General features: G+C 31.7%; 3 protein-coding genes across 3 annotated transcripts; 1 reads left to right on the top strand and 2 right to left on the bottom strand.

The window, feature by feature from the left end:
• The first annotated feature begins 3450 nt into the window (after positions 1–3450).
• Positions 3451–4702, top strand: LOC133298542 (UPF0496 protein 4-like). The gene has a single exon (XM_061497854.1). The coding sequence runs from the start codon at positions 3577–3579 to the stop codon at positions 4576–4578; it is 1002 nt and encodes a 333-aa protein (XP_061353838.1). The 5' UTR covers positions 3451–3576; the 3' UTR covers positions 4579–4702.
• Positions 4703–5089: 387 nt separating this feature from the next.
• On the bottom strand, positions 5090–8421 carry LOC133298493 (agamous-like MADS-box protein AGL15). Its single transcript, XM_061497792.1, has 8 exons — positions 8240–8421; positions 7348–7423; positions 6984–7048; positions 6789–6888; positions 6597–6638; positions 5945–5986; positions 5692–5864; positions 5090–5271 (listed from the first exon to the last, which is right to left on the bottom strand). The coding sequence occupies exons 1-8, from the start codon at positions 8419–8421 to the stop codon at positions 5181–5183; spliced, it is 771 nt and encodes a 256-aa protein (XP_061353776.1). The 3' UTR covers positions 5090–5180.
• A 6064-nt stretch (positions 8422–14485) lies between these two features.
• On the bottom strand, positions 14486–18392 carry LOC133298417 (uncharacterized). The gene is made up of 8 exons (XM_061497693.1): positions 18144–18392; positions 16442–16555; positions 16265–16333; positions 16105–16124; positions 15965–16017; positions 15824–15854; positions 15648–15729; positions 14486–14901 (listed from the first exon to the last, which is right to left on the bottom strand). Exons 1-8 carry the CDS (start codon positions 18325–18327, stop codon positions 14696–14698), a joined length of 759 nt encoding a protein of 252 aa, XP_061353677.1. The 5' UTR covers positions 18328–18392; the 3' UTR covers positions 14486–14695.
• Positions 18393–23988: the final 5596 nt, after the last annotated feature.

Here is a 23988-nt window from a genome sequence, read left to right as displayed (position 1 = left end):
ACTATGTCCTCATTTAACTAATAACACAACTTGTGTGGAGAAAAGAAGCAAGGTTAGGGATCCTAGCTTTCCCTTAGAAAATTCTAACTATTTTATGTGTTTGAAGGTTAGTGTGAATTTGGTATTGGGATCTGCTAGAGTTTAAAAAAGAAGATAGCAATGGGAAGAAAAAATAGAGGACCTAATTAGTTGTGCACAACTTTGAGCGCAATAGACTAGTAGTTGCGCATAGAAACAAACACAATTAATTGTGCACAAAATACGTGCACAACTAATCCCTTAATGCGTTTAATTTTGTGCGCAAATTAATTGGATATTGCCATTTGACGCCAGTTTTTGAAATTATTTCAATTATAAAATAAATTTTAAACAGAAATATTTATTAACAAAAAATAAAAAATTTATCCGTATTTTAATTCAATTATTGTCATTATAACTGTGTTTAATAACATACGTAATATTAATAAATCAATTATAGAACAGAGCATTACAGTAACTATGTTATTCTATCCTAGGTCATTAATCATATTCTAAGTCATTATCTTATCTTAAGTCATTAGTCTACATACCTATTACTATAATTTAAAAACTTAAAAAAATAATTAGAAGAGTGAGAGTGCTCCAAGAAAAGAAATGCATAGAGAGGTTGTAGGGAGAGAATGAGCAATGAAGAATGAGAGAATTTTAGAAAGGGTTGAGTTTATATAAGACACAACAGCTAGTTGCACACAAAATGGGGCACAACTAGTTCCATTACATCTATATATAATTTGCAAACAGTATTATTTCCGTAATTTATTGTTTAAAATACAATATTTATATTGTTTAGCCTTAGTTAACAATGTTACAAGAGAATTCAAAAACCATGAAAGTAGGAATTTATTTTTTTTAACGTGAGGCTTGTGCAGTGTTGGGCTTCTTACTCTGGTTCATTTTAGCCCATCCCATGCATTACAATTATGGGCCTCTTCGTCTAATCTATTTCACGAAATTTGAACTTCTCTCTGGTGTGGGCTGCCCTGAGATTTGTGTTCCTTTGAAATCTCATATTGGACCACATGCCATCAGTTTTTAGCACAACGAATACAAATACTTCTGTAAATCTAAAGAGACATATTGTTATATGACATTTATTAAATGCTATATATATTTAATAAATGCATTTTATAATTTTTTAATCAAAATATTCAATTTATTTTTGATAAAAATAAACACCATTTTCAGTATAAAACTTACAACCGTTTACGATAGTTAGAATTACGTATTTGAATTTTTTTTTAAAAAATAACATCAAATATTAGATATAGTTTAAGTTGCCGTCAAAATGAAAATCATGGTTTTGGCTTTCAGATCCATGCAATTTCAGCTTAAGATATAGTTCAATCACCATAAATTTGAAGAATCAAAAAGAACATTTTTTAAGAATTAAGCTGTTTTGATCAATATAATTTTTTTTACTTTTAAGCTACACAAAAAAATAAGAAAATAATAATCAAGGACCATATTGTCATTTTTTGGGCAAAAATTTACCTGATTGCCACGTTTGGAAAATTTTTTGCCAAAATGTCACGTCACAATCTCGCTGGTCTGACAAGCGGGAATGGACTAGACACGTGTCAGCGTCTGAATGGTCACTCATTTTCGCTGGGCTGCCCAGCTAGAATGATAGAATGCTGACACGTGACAAAAGTACAGACATCCAGAGAATGACTGTACTTTTGCCACGTGTCAGCATTCTATCATTCTAGCTGGGCAGTCTAGCGAGAATGAGTGACTATTCAGACGCTGACACGTGTCCAGTCCATTTCCGCTTATCAAACCAACAAGATTGTGACGTGGCATTTTGGCAAAAAAAATTTAATTGAGACAATCAAGATAAATTTTTATTAAAAAAGTGGCACAATAATCAATGTCCCCGTGTTTACGTAGACAGACATAATCAAGCTTTGGTATTAGTTTGTAAAGCACACGGATCATGTGCGTGTTTGTTTTGTTGACTTTTTGCTGCTCTTTTTGTTTTTGGTTATTGCGCTGGGTAACGTGTTTGGCTCCAATCTAGGGTTGGTAGTTGGCACCTTCAAGAAGCAAACGCGTTTATCCCAAAAATCATATATCATAAGTTGTACGTAAGATGTGAACCATAATTGTTAATGAAAATAATTAAAGAACCGAGCTCTCATATATATAATTTATTTTTATTCAAATTTTTTTTATTTTATTAAAGTTACTTTTTATGGGATGTGCTACGAAATACGCTCGAGCTCCATAAACTGTTTTTTTATTGACATTTATCAATTACGCGTTTTTTTGTTGTAAAAAAAAAAAAAAAAAAAAAAACCCACACTTCAGAATATTTAACATTTGATAATTATAGACTATGGTGCTTACGCAATGCCTTACATAGAGTCATTCCACGGTAGCAAATGATCTCACTTTTTGTTCCTTTCCTCAAATGAATAAATGTAATTCTTTAGAATTTAATAAGTGATTTTCATTTCGAATTTGAACTTTGCTATTCTTTTCATAATAATTTTCCAGTCAATAATGTAAGCACTAACTTCATTATTCCATTTAATTAGAAATGATGTTCCGTATAGTATACAAGGATTAAAAAGAACTCTCATTTATGTATGCTGAACACGCTTGTCGCTTTGCGTAATTTTACACTTCAATGTTGAGCGGCAACACATTACATGTGTGATGTGACCAACAATGTCCCTATTTTGTGTCCCTCACACTTCCATTAAAGCTTGTCCTTGAAGCTCCATCCAACTAGACCCAATTGCAATTGCGGGTGTTTAACGCAAAAGCCAGTGACAAAATACTATACCGTATAATACTGAAGGAGCTCAATTTGTTAGAAATCGAAAACAGAAAAGAAAAAAGAAATAGAGAATAGATATAACCATTTATCCTGATTCATTCAATTAAGACTACGTCCAACTTGTCTGTACTATATTCTCCTCACCGCCACTCGTTACAAGTCACTCGGTTTACAAGAAAAATATAAAAATAGGATTAAAAAACCCTAACAACAGCTATTCATGGGCCCAATCGCCTTTCTGTTGACCCCGATAATTAGGGTCCTCATTAGCATGCGAAGTATGAGCCATACCCAACATAATTGACAGCTATGCAAATAAATTTTTTTTTTTAAGTAGATAGCTATGCAAATATTAAAGATTAAAATGATGATAAGTTAACTCATTCAATACTCATACCCTACCCAACAACCATTAAGAGAATAATAATATGAAAAAACAATGTATCAGATAACCACATTTGACCGCCGCCAAATGCCCCTAGTTTATGAGTTCTCAATGGGAAATTTGTATGTGGATCACATCCACAAGTTATTGGATTCCATCTGTTTTTCTCTTTTCTCTCCTTCTTTTAAGATCAAGTCATGCATTAAAAAACTCAAACCAATAATTCACACATCACATAAACTTGAAGTTATATTCAATAAACCAAACCTTCAAACCTTAGTATCTGAATTCTAATTGTCAACACACACACACACACACACCAACCCTCACAAAGTTATAGCGCTTCTCTTTGGGTTGTAAATTGCCAATGGTACTCTTGGTACAGAAATTTGCAAAACTCTACACCAAGCTGGAGAATCACCACCACCATCACACTCACACTCACAAAGACCGTGATCACCATCAATCTGATGAATTATCAGCTTCCCTGCAGGCATTTCGATCTGAAGTTTCAACATTCATTGGCCAATTAGCATTGGATTTGAAACCCGGATCAGAGATCCTGTCCTTGTCCTGGATTGAAAAATGTTTTGGTCTCTTATCTATCACAAATAAGGCTTTTGCAAAGCTTGTTGTGGATATAGATTACCCAATGAGTATATGGGAGGTTGATTCTATTGAAAGGTATCTCAGCTATAGCTTGTGTTTGGTGGAGCTTTTCAATTCCATTTCTTCTTCTCTTTCTCATCTTGGACAAGCTCGGCTATCTCTGTCTCATGGTTTGACACTGTTGGAGAATTCACCATCTTTGGCCACAAGGCATCTCAAAGCAATTCAGCCAGGTTGTTTTAGCAACAATTTTGGTAAAGAGTTTTACACAGAAGATGATAAAGCAAGTATTTTCTCTGGCAAGGAAAGGGTTGTTGATGAAGCTGTGAAGGAAATGAAGAGTATTGGGTTCTGGGTATGTGGGATTCTGTTGTCTGGTTTGTGCAGTGATGGTAAGCCATACATGGAGCTTAGGAAAATGGCAGGTGGGTTTGATGGTTCTTCAATTCTCACACTTGATTCCAAAATCTGTGAAGAGTTGATGGAGAAAACTCCTATGTTAAAGGAGGTAAAAGAGATAAATGATGCTGTTGCTGATCTTCTTGAAGCTTCAGATGAAGTGAAACATGATGCAGCCAAGGAATTGCAGACAAAGCTGCACGTGTTCGAGAAGCTATCCGATGTTGTAAAAACGGGGGTGGATGAAATGTTTAGCAAGGTAATGACTCAGAGAAGTGATTTAATTGATTGTTTTCGACAGAAGGAAACAACCCTGAAAATCCGTTGCTCGATTTCCCATGTGAAGATGAATAAGCCGTAAGTTTTGTAATGTTTTTAAATTGTATAATTCTCATCCAGTCATGTAAATACTAAATAGTGGTGATTTCTTTGTACTTTAGTAGTATAATGTCTATAAAGAATAGTCAAATATACGATTCAAAATGATAGCTTTAATATACTACTGCATATATTGGTTCCTTCAGCTCCAAGATGTATTTTGACTTGACCATCTTGAGCATGATTCATAATGATGTGAATCCTTCAGGCAGTTTTTTCTTAATTCATAAAATAAGGTAAGCATGATCCTGACTATAAATGATCAAGGTAAAAGGAAAAACATAAAGCAAGATGAATGTGCAACCATAAAATGAGCCTAAGCATCTTTTTAATGATAACTAAAAACAAGTTTCATAATTCAAGACTTTTCCAGCCCTTTACATCAAAATTTGGTAAAACCGGTAAATCTGCAGCTTGCCAATTTCCTAAAAGAGAAGAGTCAAATTCTAAATTTATAATTTCAGGGGTCACCTAGGATCCTACTTTTCCTCTGTGATCTAAACTGACACTGTGCACAACTACAACTGCACTAAATTTGTCTCAAGTTCTACTTTTCTCTGTTGAAACAAGAAAGTCAGAACTGGATCAAAGCAGAGCCATATGACTCTCTGAATCATTAGAAAAGGTTGCTTTCCCAGGTGCCTTCCTCTTGTGACGAACATCAGTCGGCAACAACCTGCAAATCAAGCAGCAAAATATGAGACTGTACAGAAGTTGGGAGTGTGAACATAAAAAAGGAGGAAGAACTTTCAAATCTCTGCATGTATGCTGCTACTCCATTCAAATCTTCACATAGCTACCAAAGTAGTCACACAGAAAAAATGTTGGGAAAAAGAGATTTAGGAATGGAAGAACTGATGCAAGAAAACTCCCATAATTTTAAGTAAAGATATGAATATTGCAACATCATAAGCCACGGTAGTATTCAAACAAAGTTGATTAAGTCTGGTTTAAGACCATCCTTAAACCAAATCATAATAAAAATATGTATCTTCCATGGCAATCAACAAAATGAAGTTTGCATGCAGTAAAATGATACAGCAGCAGGATTCTTATGCAGTTTAGTTGTGGGTTTGGCAATAAAAAAGCATAGTACCCCAAATGCAATGCGGTGTCTGAATCTCCTTTCTCATTTGCACAGTTACTGATCAAGTTGGGAGATTTAACACCATTAGCTATAAAGGCATTCTTTGTTTCCATATGCTGATACTGAAGATAAGATGGGACTACATTTTCTGTTAGTGGAAACAAACAACGAAGCTCCTCAACCTGTAATACATGATAGGCAAAAGCACAAAGTTATGAGTAACAAATATTATTCAATATAGAGATGCTGGAAGATAACTTGCCTGTCTCCGCAAAGTTTCATTCTCCAGCATAGCCCTCTGCTCCTGGAAAGAATAAATCAAACAATTATTATAACAAAGATATTTTCCCTTTTCCCAAGCTTCGAAGGAGAAATAAGTATATGCCAAAGTTATTTTCAATTCTCAAATTGACATCGATTTCTATTCCATCTATATCTTTCTTCCTGACTTACTGATCTGCTGATTTCAAAAATAAATGTTGCTTTAAATCAAACACTACAAAAGTATGGCTTATTGTTGTTGCACCACATCCAAGTTTCCATCCCTTCCACTTGCGTTTATATGTATGAAATAAACCCAGTGACCAAATTAACTACTAAAACAGACTCACAAATCAAGAAACTCTATATGTTATATTTGCATATCGAAAGATCAAGAAAAATACATATACTGGATTCTTTTTTCAGGAGTTAACAACAATCCATTGCAGACAACATGATTTCTTATTAACAAATACTGACTACCAAGTAGGCTTATGGTCAAATGCTTTATGGGTGATATGAGAGTCAGGCCTTTAAATAAGCCAAAATCAACTCAAAATCTCATCATTTTTTCACTATTTCCCCTTGGTTTGTAAATGCCGGGTATTCTAATTTCATAAAATTATGAATGTTAACTACTGATTTCAATATACCTTTACTCTAGACTGCTCCAGTTGCTCCATAAGTAACTCCTCCTGAAATAAGAAATGTCAAGGCTTAAGCAGCAACCATTAAATCACATTATACTAATGGACTCTAGGGAGGGGAAGGAAAGGAAAACCCTCTAAAACAGAAGAACAAAAAAGTAGAGAATGGGATAAAGGATAAGATAAAATGTGAAGGACCTTCCTCTCCTTGACAGACGATATCCCTTCATTAAGTTGCTGTTCTAGATGTTGCAGTTCTTTTACGCCCAACCCTGTCAGGTCCTTACCCAACAGCCGTCTATAGGACTCAAAATGGAAATATTTATAAGAGGCAATGCAAATGACAATGATGTATATATAAGTGTAAATGTAACAGATTGAAAGAACACATACAATTGCTTTGTTTCTAGCTTTGCAATTTCATCTCTAAGAATCTCCACCATCTTAGAATCTTCCTTCTGAAGAAAAAATTTGCTCTTAAACCATAAAGATCAAACAATGAATCTAAGAAGTAATGACAAGCGAGTAGCTAATCGAAGAAATGTTAGAATAACAGTTATGCAGGCAAGCAATTTGTAATTACTAGCATCAATGCACATTGTTTAATCAGTCAATAAGAAAAATCTTTTGCTGAGTTTACAATGATATACTTTAATGATTCGGATTATGGTTCTGCAACTCAGAAAATAACAGTCTCATAGACTATAAACTAAAACCTTAAGGAATGTTATATAGCTAAAGGACTATAACAGATTACCTCTGTTTTATATTCCACTGCTGCCGCCTCTGAAGAATCCATGCATTTGTTGTATCTTGAAAGTGTTCGCTTCATACTGCAAGTATAAAAAATTGGTATAGTAAGTAGAAAATGAGGCATAACATATATCTTCACTCACATAAGTGCTTTGAAGCACACAGTAAAGAAGGGAATTAAAAAAATAATAATAATTAAATAAATGTATCTATTTGGAAAAACAAAGTTGTTCATCTTAATTATATAATGATGTCATTCATCAACTAACCACAGACTTCATAATTTAAGAAAATAACTTTGCATATTCATGCTAAAAGCGGTGCACCTAACTGTGGACAAGATATGGAAAGCACCCTGGCTTAAAAGGAAGGATTAACCAAGAAGAAAGGGAAGTACAACTGTGGCAGCGTGTGATGTTTGCAATGTAGCAGGGGATAACAACACCAACTCTAAAAGGGGTAAGGTTTAAGAAAGTTCAGTTGGAATTATAAATAAATAAATAAAAAGTATATGAAAAGATACCATAGACAACATCCACAGCTTGTAACTCAAGATGAACGTTTATAAAATAGATAAGTTTCACACAGAAGATAAATTTTGTTTGAAATAGATGCAAAATTCAGACTTGTTTGAAATACCCCAGAAAAGGAGAAATCAAGTTAATTCTGGGAAAAATGGAAAAACACTCAGAGCATCAGAATTCAATTAATTAAATAAGATAAAAGATTCATTTTTTTCACATGCAACAATCAAACAGATGGGAATTAAAAAAAACTAGGGAAATATAGTTAATTAAATTGTGTAGGCCTCGTGAAACAGGCTTAAGCTCACAGAGACAGTAGTTGCATACAATCAAAACTGACATGCAAACACATCAGAAAATTCAGAGACACACCCAGAACTCGAAAACTCAAACAGTTTCCCTGTGTTGGAGAAGATGATAACAGCAACTTCGGCATCACAGAGAATGGCGAGTTCTTGAGCCTTCTTCAGCAACCCAGTTCGCCTCTTGGAGAATGTAACTTGCCTGCTGTTAGCATTCTCAATCCTTTTGATCTCAATCTTCCCCCTACCCATTTTTTTTTTTTTTGGCTTTATCAAAAACCCAGAAACCCAAGTGATCAAAGAAACAGAAACTGAACACCCAGTTGAGATTCAATTCAGATATCTCTTCTGGATGGCTCTCACACTCTGTATTAGGTGTAAAGGTGCTTCCTTTTCTTCTCAACCACCCCAAACACCACCCCAACCCCACCACCCCTTTGGTCTATGAGAGGGTTTTTCTGCACAAGTTGGGAACGAGGGCTGCTAAATTTAGCGGAGAAGATAAAGGGGCGTGAGAGAGCGTTTTACCCCAATTGGCCAGTGCCTGGAAACGGCAACTTTGCATGGCTTTGTATCTATTTAGAGTTGTGCATGACTCTTTTTTTTTGGCTACATTTAGAGTGTTTTGGTGCTATTGGGTGGGTCTTTCTCTCTCTATGTTGTGGTCCCACCCACCCCTTTCTCTTTTCTCTTCTTTATTATGGTTTGTTTTTGTTTTGATTTTAAGGATTTTTTTTTATTACCTCTTACAACTATATATTATAATCGTTTATTTTCGTCGATTAATGGTTATGATTTTCGCAAATTAAATTTATTAATTAATTATTAATTCATAATAAATGACAATCATTGATTGATGAGAATCAATGATTATAATATATGATTGTAAAAGATTATAAAAAACAGTTGTAAGTATAACCTTCCTTTTGATTTTATACTCTTTATTTCGTTATTATTTTACTTATTTTTTATTCTGATTCTGATTTTATCAGTTTACCGTATATGGCAGTCTATAACACCTACTTTTAGTATTAGGCCATTACCTATTTTGGGGAAGAACAGTGGCATTATGAATACTTTGCTGTTTTGGGGACTATAAGGTAGAGAGGTTCATTAATCTTCATCTTTTCCCTTATTAGTTTTAAGGTTGAAAATGGTGGGGCCCTCTTGAGTCTGCACACCCTCTCTCTCTCTTACAACATCAAATACAAAATAGTCCCTCTCTGTTTGGCTTTGCTACATTAAGTTAAGCGACTGTTTTTTCTTTTCTTTTCTTTTTTCTAAGAAATAAAAAATTGAAAAAATATATATAAAGGAATTAGAGGTAGTTCCATATTTAGAGAAGGTCATTGAAATTGGACTAGTCTTAGTTGTTTATAGGAGATATGGGGTGGATGGTCTTTGTCAAATTTTTCGAATTTTAGTTTCCAAATTTGGTGATATATGCCAAAAGTGAACTAAATGAAAGGTAGCAAGGACAGTTACTTTTTTGTGATTGTCCTTTTGCCTTCTGTTGAAGTAGAGGGCATGGTTCTATCGCTTTCTTTGAACTTTAAAGTCGATGACTTCGATGTTATGGAACTCATCTAGTATTCCACTATTCTTTTCCTGAAAAAGGAAGAAGAAAAAAAGTGAAAACTCACCACTTAGATTTATTTGATATCACCTATCAATACATTTCGTAAATTTTATCCTTACTTAAGCTTAAGGGGTAAAAAACTTCAACTGATCGTTAATTTATTTATTTATTTATTTGAATATAAAAAAATCCATTAAAACAAGTCTCCATCAATCTAACTCTTTTCTGAGTTAACTAAAATAGAGCTTTTGTTAAACTAAAGTACTTAGCTCTTTTTGAATAAAGAACATAAACAAAAACCCTGAATTTGGAAGCAAATAAGATATTATCTCCAATGTATTCAAACTTTTTCCCTACTGTTTTCAGATATATTGTAACGGGTGACATCATATAAAAGCTGCATGAAGTAATTTAGAGTGATGATTCGTTTCTTTCTATCCTTTTCCCATTTTTTTTTTAAAATACATTAGACTTTCTTGTGCTTATCTGCCACGAGGACCTACCAAAAAAAAAAAAAAAAATCTGCCACCAAGTTTTCCGATCCAAGCTAATTAATTTCATTTATTAAAAAGGTGGATTTGGACTTGGAATGGGGAGAAAGATGGTTTTGAGTAGGAAAGTTGAGATATAGTAGCTTTAATAAGATTTAATTCCAAGATCAAACACTTGTTTTTTGTTTTTTTTTTCTGGCTGAAACAAGATCAAAGTCTTAAAAAGATTTAATATTCTACAGATTAAGGCTCTTAAGGACTGAAGAAATTTGTTAACCTTTAAATTCCATAGAAAGCCTTAAACAATTAATTAGTACTCCAATTCCATGAATGCTTTTCTTTATTTCTTTTTTTTACCATTTTTTAGTATACAAGAAAAAAAAAGGAAAAGAAGACCAACTATTCATAAAGCCAAATCATAGGAATCATTGTGGTTAAAATCTCGATTTATCACTATGATTTTACGTTTTTACGATTTTTTTTCATCAAAACGATTTTTTTCATCAAAACGATTTTACTAATATTTCAAACGCTTTTATGTTTCTTTGATTTTTTTATATTACGATTTTATGTTTTACGATTTTTTAATCCCCTTCCGATTTTACTTAAGATCTCAATTTTAACAACATTAATAGGAATACAAATTGAACATAGGACACTTGAGAGGGTAAAAAAAGGAAACAGATTATACCAAATTTAAGCAAATTATTCAATCATGTTAGTTCTTTTGTGTGCTGTGTTATTATATTTGTTTGTACAGTTGTATTTGTTTCACGTGAGTGCATGTTTCTAATTTTAGTACGTGGAGGATGTGGGGTCATCATCCCTTCAGAGTTTTTGGCTATTTGGGGTTATCTTCGGACGATATCGGATTCGTATAAAGGGAATTGGTTATTTATACACGCTAAATGTTATATTTACTATTATTTTTTTAACCATTGATTTCAAGTTGATCTAAATGTAACGTACCAAATAAATAGGAATATTGAAATAATACTAAATATATAGTCTTAGGGTGTAAATAGGCTAGGCTAAGTTAGACTTTGACTTAAATAGGTCGGGTCTGTGTAAAAAATATTGCATTTGATCTGGCCTTCCAAATTACAAGTCTAGACTGACCTATATTTACTTTGCCTAAACATGTTAGCATGTTTAAGTCTGTTAAATATTCAACAATTAAAAGAATAACTAAAATAATATTACTTTATTATTCAAAATTATTAAATAATAATTTTATTTATTTTATTTAAAATAAATAATATAATATAGGCCTGACCAGTAGCCTTATAGACTCGATATGTATAAAAAAAATCTATGGTCTATTTTTCTAAATAAGTGTTTTTAAAAGTCTAAGTATGTTCTATTTTATTATTTATAATAGGTCAAATCTGACCTAATATAGGCGAGCATGTAGGACCTAGTCCATTTACACCTCTAATTATAGCCTCTTATATCATTGAGCTGTTAAACATAGATGAACATGCAATCTTCAGCTAGTTCTGTAAGCACATTGAAGAAACGCTCATAGGGAGACATTGCACATTGAAGAAACCCCAACTGCTCAGAACATGCATCTATCTGATGGAGAGCTTGTGTTGGCATTAAGAGTAGCCGGGAGAATCAAGGGGATCAAAACCTTGAATGAAGTTGACCATTAAATGGGTCTCGTTTGGAAACTATGGCCCCATCCTATAGAGTTGCTAAGAACATCAAGAAGCAACATTAAAAAAATCCAAAGAACGACAAGAACATTAAGATAAGAAAAAAAAAAAGGGAACAAGGGGTGCTAGATTGCACTACATAAAAGGGAAATTATTGTAGCTACAAAGCTATGAGTAACAACATCCTTGAAACTTTAAAGTCTCATTTTTCTGAATCTTTTTGTTTCAAGGACTATGCATGCTTCCCCATCCATTGTTTCACATATAAAAACAGCTTCTATTTACTTATTCTTTCTAAGAGTGATTATCTTTTTTCTCTACCTTTTTTTATATTTTTAAAATAGTAATTAAACAAAATCCTATTGAGGACGAATTTTAGAGCAACAATAAGGTTGCTTGAAAAGTGGCAGATTCGAATATGGGAAAAAACCGACCCTTGTCCTACCCTCGTAGGTCGAAAAACTTTGTACATCAAATTTGTCCTTAATTAAAGAAATCCTATTCATTTATTAATTGAAAAAGGAGTGAATAGGGGCAAGAGCATTCTTACACTTAAAACCTTTTTAACAAGAGAAACTGGCTTTAGCAGTTATCATTTGATATTTAACAAATGTTCCCATTTAGAGACAGGGCCTCCAAGGGCCTTATTTACTATAACATCTTTAGTACTAATGTTGTATTGAGCACCAGGTATAAATACATCGGTAATTCAAAATAAATTATAAATTATGTATTTTAATAAATATATAATCATAATATTAAAAAAAAAATCTCTCCTTAAAAAATATGTCGGTTGATATATTATGCTCCTATTGCTTAGTATATTAGACTTTTTCCTTATTTACCCGCTTCACGTCATTCGGTAGAAAACCAGGCAAAATTGATTTTCCCAAAGAGATAATGACAGTTTGTTGAAGAAGTCAATGTCATATGACACGTGTCGCGTTTGTTTTGTTAAGAAAGAACAGAGCTGAGTTGTCCATCATAACATGCTGATCTTGTCCGTGCCAACGGTAAAGCGCTACCATTGCTTAGATTTTCTACTCATACACTGTCGGGAGTGAATTCTCTGGTGTGAAAAAGATGTTATGTGGTCATGTTATTTGATCACAATCACTTATTGATGATGAGATAAGAGAAAAAAAGTATATAATTTTTAAATGAGTAGTTGTGATCAAATAACATAACCACATAACTACTTTTTCATATGAGAGAATCCACTCCCCCGTTGCACATCACATTGCAAATAATTTCAATTTATAGCAGTGAGAATGATGAGTGAGGGCATTTGAAGAGTATCATCATACGACACTTAACTCTTGCACATTCTTCCCTAACGCATTCAGGCCTAATGCCATATTCCTTAATTTCCATAGGCTTTGATAATATCTAATTACACATGGAGTGAAATTAAAATTGAATAGAATGAAATTAAATAAATTAAGACGAGAAAAAATTATCATACTATTTTCGGATAGTGTACGATGAAAGACAAAAAAAAAAATTATATTTCATTGTTTGAGAATCAAATGAGATGGTAAGAAAATAAGTAAATAAAAAATTGATTCCATATCATGGGAAATGATCCACTTACAACCAAAAAAATTTATCTCTCTTACAACCAATTTAATTACCGTTGATTTTCGTCAATCCAATGCTTATAATTTATTAAGAATTAATAACATTTTTTATATCACACTTATTAATTTCCAATAAATTATAATAATTAAATTGACGAAAATTAATGATAATTAAAGTAATTGTAAGAGTGGTAAGCCTTTTTTTTTTTGTAAGTATATCTTACCCGCCATATCATATCCTCCTAATTAGAAAAATTAAAAAATGTATTGGATGAAATGTAACATAATAGATTTCATCAGGTTCTATTTCATTGCTCCTTATTTTAAACAATTCAAACATTGAGAGCTAATGTCATTCTATTCCATCTCTTTGCATCTTCTCAAACCCGTAGCCTAAGACTTTGTTTGGGAGTTTGAAGGGAAAAGAAAGAGAGAGAGAGGAAAGAATAGGAAAGGAAGAGAAATGTCCTTTGTTTAGAAGTTAAAATCCCCCAAATTACGAGAACTTTAATTTTAAGAATAAGAAAGGTTTTGTAGGATTTTATGAAAATCTCTAAATCCTTCCCCTCAATTTTTTAAACTCACAAACAAAGGAAGAAATTAATAAAACATTTCTCTTCATTTTCTTTCCCTCCTAAAACTAACTCCCAAACAAGGAACCGTTCTTAAAAATCTCAGGTTAATGCAAGTATAGAGAATTAGGTAGCTTCTGATGTTGCAAACAGCAAATTTGAACCCAAGGAAGGAGGATTAGCTTAAACCATGGAAAATAACAGTGTAATCCTATTTGAAGTGTAGTAATGGATTTCCACAACTAATGCTAGGATAAGCTACATGCAATCAGAGGAAGGACAGAGAAGGATGGTTATGATCGAAGCATTATTATAATGGAATTCAAGCTTGAGGCAAAGAAAATGCCGTTTACATATCACAACCACAATTCACCCAGACAGATGCACAGGCAAAATAAAATAAAATGAGTATTAATCAGTCAATTTGTTTGATTTCTTCATAGATTTTAATAATATCAATCATCTCCTACAAGCTAACTTCATTACTCTAATTTATGAGAGTAAAATGCTATTACAAACATCTCATTGTTCGCGGTAACTTGTCCCAGTGCCTACAGATGACAAGAGCAACCATTGAAATGACTATGATGCACATCTAAGAGGATAAATACTACCTTCATCCCTGCTTCAATGTAAGTCAGCGCTATAAAACATCAGTTGTTAATTGGTATGTGGGTATGTTGTCTATCTCTCTATCATTTATCTTTCTACAAACATATATATAGTGAGAATCTGGATCTTCCAGAACTAAATCTGCCGGAAGTAAGCCCTTTTCAGTGAGAGGGATGGGCTCCAAGTATGATTTTCTCCATGAAGTACTACTTTCAGGCTTTTGAAATCCTGGTCTTGCTGCAAGGATTCAGAGAATGTGGCATGAGAAGAACACAAAATTAAAGCTCCACGATTATATGGGATAAGAATTCTTATGTATACGTAATATAAATTTATGAATGGCAGAATCTTTCAGAAAAGAATCATCCAAATCATAAAAAATAAATGAATTCATGTAACCAGTTAATCGCTCTATTTATAAATCATTCAATTTCCAAATTATATCCTGCAATTAGGTTAAACATTGCCTAAATTAATACATACCCTCCACTTTTCATTTAAACCTTATAATTAAGCTATAAATTGTTCTTATATTGATGACATTGTTAAATATCATTCCTCACTTGCAGAGTACATGAAAATTTAATTAGTTTTTCTAAATATACGAAGAAGAAAAGCATAGTCTTAACTCTAGAGCATTGAACATAACAGAAGACAATAATAATAGTAAGGAAAAAGAAATAACAGTCTTGGATACAATGTTTTGTAACCATCAAAAGAAACATTTATACCAAATATAAAGATTTTCTATCTTGCAAAAAGTCTTTGATTTTCACCTTGCTTAGTATATTATCCTAAAAAAAGAACAGAATCAAAAGGAATCTTATTCTAATCCTTTTTTAGTATACATTATGCATTGGCAAGAACAAAACTAAGTTCAAAAGGACAACATTATGGCTGGTCAGTAGGTGTTATCCACATTTAGTAATGAAGAGAAAGGCATTTTTCCAGTTCAGAAAAACATGAAAAGGGTGAAATCTTACGAATATTATACAATGTAACTTTCCAATTGTACGCAGGTCTGCTAAGATGAGGCATCCTTACTGTTGGATCACCGTATGTAATCTGCAAATGATAATTCAATCATTGATTACTAATCTTCCGAACAGATGATAGCACACTGATAAGAAGAAAGCCTTATCCATGTAAATAAGATTACCAACATATATGTCCCTCCAGGTTTTAGAAGTCTGCAAACAAGAAAATAGGCATAATTGGTGAGAATTTTGACATGAAGCATGACTTTTAAATACTTTTGTGCAAATCTCGATAAATTTATTCTCATTAAAATCTATACAACCTACACACTTCTGCAAGCATCTGAGCAGCACTAATTGGAGCATCAGTACCACACTAAAGTACATAAAAGCAAATGTGAGGATTAGAGCATGCAGATAAAGAATTGGATAAATTATGAGAACAATCAGGGAAGAACTGTACCATCAATGAATCAAGAGTTCCTAGATCAAGCATCAACAGAGCACAAGTGCAAATGTAATGGCAAGACCAAAGTAGCATCAGTATATAAATTATGAAGTACATATAAAATTCTAAATTCCACTAATTCGACAAGGTTTGCACAATAAAGGAGCAACTATACCTTTATCAATTACACCATCAAAAGATTCATCTGGGAAGTACCTCATATCCCTGACATCCATCTGCATGTCTATCAAGATTCATGAAGGAAACGTACAGGAGGTGTTTAGGGTTTTTGTATTTAGTTAAAAGATGAAAGATTATACAAACAAACAAGATAATATAATTGATAAGATACATTTTAATTGAGGGATGTACTCATATTTTCTTCTCATAATGTCAATTGCAACTGATGAAATATCAATATTCATGATGTCTTCATAACCATCTTTGACCATATCCTCTGACATGACTACAAAATACATCAGTTTTCTCCTTGTAAGTTTCCTCAAAAAGTATGAACTAATTCAAAATAAATCTCATTCAAGTAAGATAGCAGATGATAAGATATTGACAATAAAACTGTGCACTGCTCACATTCCATAAATTGTTTCTAAAATAAGGTAAGTACATCTCCAGTTTAAAATAAAGATAGAATTTACCACAATTATATATACAAGTAAATGGAGAATGAGGACTCAATTTTTGGCTTGATGGGAATAGAAACCGAGCCTAACACACCTACCCTCACCTAACTACTCAACCTATGCCCAAGTAACCTGAGTTTAGAAAGCAGGTCAGCAAGATTCTCATAGGACAAGGAATAGATCTACAAAATTCAGTTGGTTTGACCCAGGACCACCGTTCAATTGCCTAAAGTATTTTGAAACTCCTCAGATCTGTAAAATCTCACTTTTCCGAGGACACATATTTTCTTCTCTAAATTTAAACAGTGTCATGCAATGACTGCTGTTACACTACAGTTACACATTTGAAATATGCAAAGCTTAACCCCATTGAAATATTTCTCTGTTACTCAATTAATTAATGGATGTTTACAAGTTAGACAAATACAAGTTGTTTTAATAATGATACAAAAGTGCACATAAAAGTTTTGCATAAACAATTATATGAACACCTTCTAGTTGGCAAGCTCCGGGCAGCTACACATGTTTAATGACTTTGGTACCAGGTAAACCCACAAATCTATACAAAATTATAATGCAGTTTTCATCTTCAACCTATGCCATCTTGTGCTTACTAACAAGATTCATCCTCGTCAGACTAATTACTAAAATTACCATGGAAGTCCCTATCCCTCCACTCGTCTCTTTTTTTTCTTTTCCTGATCTCGCCTATCAATAGTGCAAAAAATGAGTTATGAAAGTTCAAAAATTTAAATCTAACCCATCATCATAGCTGAGCACTTTCAAAGTTGGGAATGAAATTCTCAGTTTCATCTACACAACAAGGAAATAAATACAAGGAACTTCCATTTATAAAACGAAGAAAAATGAAAGAGCTAAAAAGCTAAAAAGAAAAGAAAGTTCTCCCACTGCAATAAGGTGGGTTAAAGCTCTATTATTCTCTTCATTTTTAGATGAAGACTATTACAAAAGGTATAAGCAAACAGATAAATTAGATCCAACTTTTCTAAATGTATTGTCTCGAACAACAACTGAGTACAACACGGACTGTGTCGTTTTAAATTATTACAAACAATTGTATTCACATAATTTAAAAATAAAATAAAATCTAAAGTAACAGTGAGGCACCAACCATATGTAAACAATGAGTAAAAAATTAAAAATAGAATATACTATATACCAAATCCAAAAGGGTATTTAAAATATAAAAAAAAATATAAAAAGAGCTTTTTTTTGGGTTGTTGTGGCACTGGCACAAACATGAGGGGTGCCCTCCAAAAAAAAAGAAAAACCCTAAAGTTGAGTTTGGAAGTTAAAGTATACATGAAGAAGGGAATAATGGGAATTAAAATTTCTGGGTTTTGTTAGAGAAAAGAGAAGAGAAGAGGGGTTTTTGTTAGGAGGAGGAATTACCAGCATTGCCACAACCAACCATGAGGAGTGTAGAGGAAAGAGGGAAGTAATTACGAACAAAAGGTCTGAGAGCAGAGTAACGCTGGTACCAATCAAACGAACCTCCTTCTTGGATGTAGCGAGCGTCCCAATACATAGCGTCACCATAGTCGTATGTGTTGCAGCTTGACACGTCCCTATACATGTTTCTGTTTTGCTTCCTTCCTTCAACCCACACTGAATCTGCGTATGTGTGTGAGTGTGTGAGTGTGTGTGTCTCTCTCTCTCTCTCTCTCTCTGTGTTTATCAATGGAAAATGGTGGTTGTTGGTGTTGTGTTGGGTGTGTGGTGGCGACAACGACAACTGCTGATTTTCTTAAAAAAAAAAAAAAAAATGAAAATTGGGAAATATCAGTGAACTTTAATTAGGGCCCATTTAAATGGGTTTTCTTTTCTTCAAACATTATTTTTTAGAAAAAAAAAATTACTTTTCAAAAAAAATTATTTAGACACATGCTTTTTAAAAAAATATTAATCATAAAAAAAGTTAAAATTCTATTTTTTTTTTCAAAAGCTAAAAATTTTAGTTTTTAAATTAAGATAAGGTTATATTTATAAATTTTTTGTTTACAAACTATATTATGTCTAACTAATAATATACCCTTGAATAGAGTATTATTGGTCAAACATAATGTAATCTATAAGTTTATAAAAATTTATAAACAGATTTTTTTTCTTTAAAAGAATAGAAATCAAAAGTCAAATATTTTTTAAAAAAATTAAATAATTTTAACTTTTGTAAAATATACTTTTAAAATAAACAATGTATAAAAAAAAACATTTTTAAGAAATCAACACAATCAGGTTCTTGATACTTTTTTGCGTGGGCTTTGGTTTCAACTTTGAGATAGGGCCTAATAATTTTTACAAGGGTGTTTGTTTTAGGATTTTGTTAAATAATCCGGGAAAGTGATGCTGCATTATCATTAATTTATGTTTGGTTCACTGATTTTATGATTTTTACTCAGCTTTTCTTGTTTCTTATCTATCTTGAATTGCAAGCTTTTTGTCCAAAAATCAAGGTAACATTTTCCTTCCTGGAAGGTGGTATTATTTCTAAAAACTGGATAAGTTGCAAAAGCGACAAAAGTTTTATAAATCGGTGACCGTAAAGTTGGCAAAAGTTGCAAAGGTGATATTATTTTTAAAAGGATAGTTTCGTAATTTGAATTAGTTTCCCATCAATATTTTCTATTCAACCAAACACACTCTTCAGGAATTTCACATAATTTTTCTAGTAAAATTTTACTCAACCAAATAATTTTTTTTACATTTTCATACCAAACTCATTTTTTAATCATTTCTCTATTAATTATTTTTCCCTAATATTCAAAAACAATTTCTCAAGCAAAACGTCCGTAAAGCATTCCCTTCTTGATAAAGGATAAACTCTCGTGAATCCTCATCCTCGTTGCTTTTATGGAATGGATTATGGAGAATATTCATGTTTAATTTCTTTTTATCAAAAAATCATTTAATTTTTTCATAAGCAGAAAAACTTATCAGTGGAAGAGAAATAAAAGGAGTGCCCTCCTCATCCCCACTTTTTTCTCTCATTTCTTTATGCTTTTTCTCTCTATCAATTTGTCTATGCATAGACAAACTTTTCTGCTAAATGGTTTCCCTTTTTTTTTTTTATTACAAGAAGTAATAGATAGTGATTAGTGCTACAAGCCTACAATGTACTATTTGGTGTTTAATGTACAGTGTTCTCATCTATTTTGGATGAAATCTATTTCATGTATTAAATTGTATTATATTATTTTGAGACGTGTTAAAAATTTGTTTATTCTTATTTAAAAAATAATTTGTTACTTTTTATTTTTAATTTTAAATTAATTGTGCATATTATTATTTTTAAAATTTATAATTTCTTAAATTTAGTTAAATTAATTGTATATATTTTCTATAATTAAAATATGGATAAAGAATTTCTTCAGTATGGAGATAAGTTATTTTTGATGAACCCAAAACGACGTTGTTTTGGTGCAGAAATCAAAGTTTATTGTAATTCTAATATTATAGGTTTATGTTAGTCTTTATCATTATAATTTTTTAATCTTATAACCAAAAAATGACGTCATTTTGAGTTCACTGGAGATAATTTTATCTCGAGTGAATGGAGAAATACATTTCCCTTTAAATATTTTACTCTCTTAATTATGCTTTTATAATTTATCTAAGTTTAAAAATATTATATATATGTACATGCCGAATTAAGATTTTAATTTTACTTGTTAAAATTAAATAATAAAAATAGGTTATACTTATTTATTTTTTATTACCACCTCTTACAACCATTTTGTTATGATTGTATCAAAATCAAATTAATAAATCTAACGTGATGTTATTTTATAATTATTAAATTAATTTTAGGATTCATTTTTTTTTACAGTGAGTGTAGCTAAATTATATATATTGATACAAAACGATATTATTTTGCGGCGAAATCAAGTGTTTTTGTAATTATAATTTATTTTAACGTTATTATAGTCTTTATCATTATAATTTTTTAATCTTTCAATACAAAATGATGTCATTCTAGAATAAATATAGATAACTTATATGCATTTACTATTGAAATATGAAAGCTTAATTTTAATATAATAATAATCAGATTGGTTGTAATAGCAAGTAAGAAAAAGTAATAAGAATAACCTCGCATAAATAATATATATACACATGTATAAATATAATTTATTTTTTCTGCAGTGAATGCAGATAAATTATCTGCATTAATTTCAAAATGACGTTATTTTAGGACGAAAATCAATATATCTTTATAATTATAATTTATTCCAAGGTTATAAACTTATAATAGTCTTTATAATTATAATTTTTTAGTCTTCCAATTCAAAATGATGTTGTTTTAGGAGTAAATATAGATAACTTATCTGCATTCACCGTAAAAATATTAAAGCTATATATATATATATATATATATATATAAAGAGGAATATTTTGATTCCAGAATAAAATTTACAAGTTTAACTCTCCATCTTAATTGTTGATTTTTCTCATCTAGCAATTATAATTTAGAAAATTATACTAATTAATTAATTATTAATTACACTACAAATGACAACTGTTAATTTTTGTTCATCTAACAGTTATAGTTTAGAAAATCTTATTCTGGAGTCAAAAAAATCTTCTCATATATATATATATAATTGCATTATTTTTTAAGTTACCTCAACTTAAATATATAAGATATTATTAAATAAAATAATTCAAAGCGGAAGGAATCATGAATTCCACATGTTCTCCCTTACCGATAATCCGATATCACTAGGTATTGCATTATTTTTTAAGTTACCTCAACTTAAATATACAATATATTATTAAATAAAATAACTCAAAGCGTAAGGAATCACGAATTTCACATGTTCTCCCTTACACATATAAAGTTATGTGAATCGTAATTATATCAATAAAATTTACGAACACACTCAAATAGCCAAATCTGTCCCGTGAATCTGATTATCATATATACTGACATACATGTACACTTTCTGAGTTTCCTCTTAAATTTCCATTAAAAAAATAAAATAAAGTTGGAACGAGATTAGCATATTGAAATAGGCAAAACGACCATAGTACTAATATTTGGAGAATGTTTCTTCCAAGTGAAAGCATATTTGAAATGTATTTATGGAGTAAAGCAGTCAAATCCGTCAGTTTAACTAACGTATACAGTCCCGTCAATACTCTCGCTGTGACCCTCTGACACGTGAGCAGCCTCCATGAATCCCGTCATGTTCATTGACGCGTTCAATGACGTCATAAAATCTGACGGGACTTCTTTTTCTCTTTACTCACTGTTTCGTTTCTCCTCTTTTATTCTCTCATTTCGTCCATGTCCCTGCCTTCCCTTACCGCGGCGTTTTTGGCATTCCTTCCTCTTCATTGTTGGTGTCCTGCTTACTGGTATGGTGGAAAGAGTTTTTTAATTAAATTTATTTTATATATCATCTGTTGTAAATCCTAGGATAGGCTTTTATTTAATAAATTTAATTGTAATTAGTAATTATTTTATAATATTAATTGTAATTAGTAAATATTGAAACCAACTGTTTTATTTTTTTATAATTACTGTTTTAATTATTTTATAATTTTAATTGTAATTAGTAGTTACTGAAACCCTTTATTTATTGTTATAATTACCGGTTTATGATTCATGTTTTTTTATTTTATAATTTTATTTATAAATAATAATTATTGAAATATGGTCTCCATATGACTGAGGTGAAATCTAAAGCATAATTCACAAACAAATTTAAATATGGTCTCAAGTTTACACTTGCTAAAACCTCCGGTGAAAGAAAGCACAAAGCCTACTGATATAAGAATTAAAAATTTATTGGTGAAGCCTACTTATTACAACAGAAAGCACAAATATGGTCTTCAAGAGGAGGTGTCCGGTAATTAAAAATTATGCTTATTTTTAATTAAAAATTTATTGGTGAAGCCTACTTATGAGAGATCACAATTTTAACTAAATTGATCCACTTTAAATTTTTTATGGACCTCGAGACTATTTTTTTTTTTTTATAAGAGACTAAAATAAATATCATATTTTTTTGCTAAGGACTTAAAAGAGTATTTACTCTTAAAATATATATTGAATTAAGAGACAAATAAGGATCTGCAACTGAAAAAAAATTAAAATCCCAAAGTTTATGACCGCACTTGCCCGCAAGTGGGTCCGCGAATGCAATAGATGACATATAAAATAAATTTAATTAAAAAACTCTTTCCACCATACCAGTAAGCAGGACACCACCAATGAAGAGGAAGGAATGCCAAAAACGCCGCGGTAAGGGAAGGCAGGGACATGGACGAAATGGGAGAATAAAAGAGGAGAAACGAAACAGTGAGTAAAGAAAAGAAGAAGTCCCGCCAGATTTTATGACGTCATTGTACGCGTCAATGAACATGACGGGATTCATGGAGGCTGCTCACGTGTCAGAGGATCACGGCGAGAGTATTGACGGGACTGTATACGTTAGTCAAACTGACGAATTTGACTGCTTTACTCCAGAAATTCATTTCAAATATGATCTCACTTGGAGAAACATTCTCCAAATGTTAGTACTATGATCGTTTTGCCTATTGAAATAGCTTAAACTATTGAACAAAAGGCCAAACAAGCTAGAACAAAAAGGGAACACAGTGTTACATAACATTTCTACACGTACAAGCTTCCTATTGCACTTTTCTTCCACGTATCAATCCCTTCATTTAATAATGTCACCCCCATCTGGATTTTATTATTCCACCAATAACTAGATGTTAATTCTGGTAGGCTCCACTGTTGTAAGGACTCCGGTGGGATTAAATATAAAATTAATTATTACTTAAAACAAATGAAAATTTAGGCCAAATAAATCTAGACTAAATTAAGTTTAAGAAAGGAAATTAGTGTTTCTTGTATTGCAAAAAATATTTTTTATATTGCATAAGATAATTTTATCTCCTGGCCCTTAGAATGTAGGGATAGAATTTTCAGTGAAATCAGCTTATAATTATCTTATGGGGACCTTGCATTATCATCACGATAGAATTTGGAAGGTAATTTGGGCTTGGCCTGGTCCTGAACGTATTAGACAATTCTTATGGCTTCTCTACAGAGGTTATCTTTTAACTAATGTTCGTAGAGTGCATCGTCACATGGCTACAGATGCAGCGTGTCTGAGATGTCATTATAATCATAAGGATAGTTTACATGCCATTAGAGATTGTCCTGGTGCCAGGGAATTATGGGAGCATTGGGTTCTTTCTGATAATCGTAGTGACTTTTCTCCAT

Source organism: Gastrolobium bilobum, unplaced genomic scaffold (assembly GCF_033153095.1).
Source record: "Gastrolobium bilobum isolate Gb01-03AN ecotype WA unplaced genomic scaffold, APGP_CSIRO_Gbil_v1 utg3870, whole genome shotgun sequence".
NCBI classification, from domain to species: domain Eukaryota; kingdom Viridiplantae; phylum Streptophyta; class Magnoliopsida; order Fabales; family Fabaceae; genus Gastrolobium; species Gastrolobium bilobum.
The sequence above is the reverse complement of the archived record's forward strand: the minus strand, read 5'-3'. Positions and strand labels throughout refer to the sequence as shown.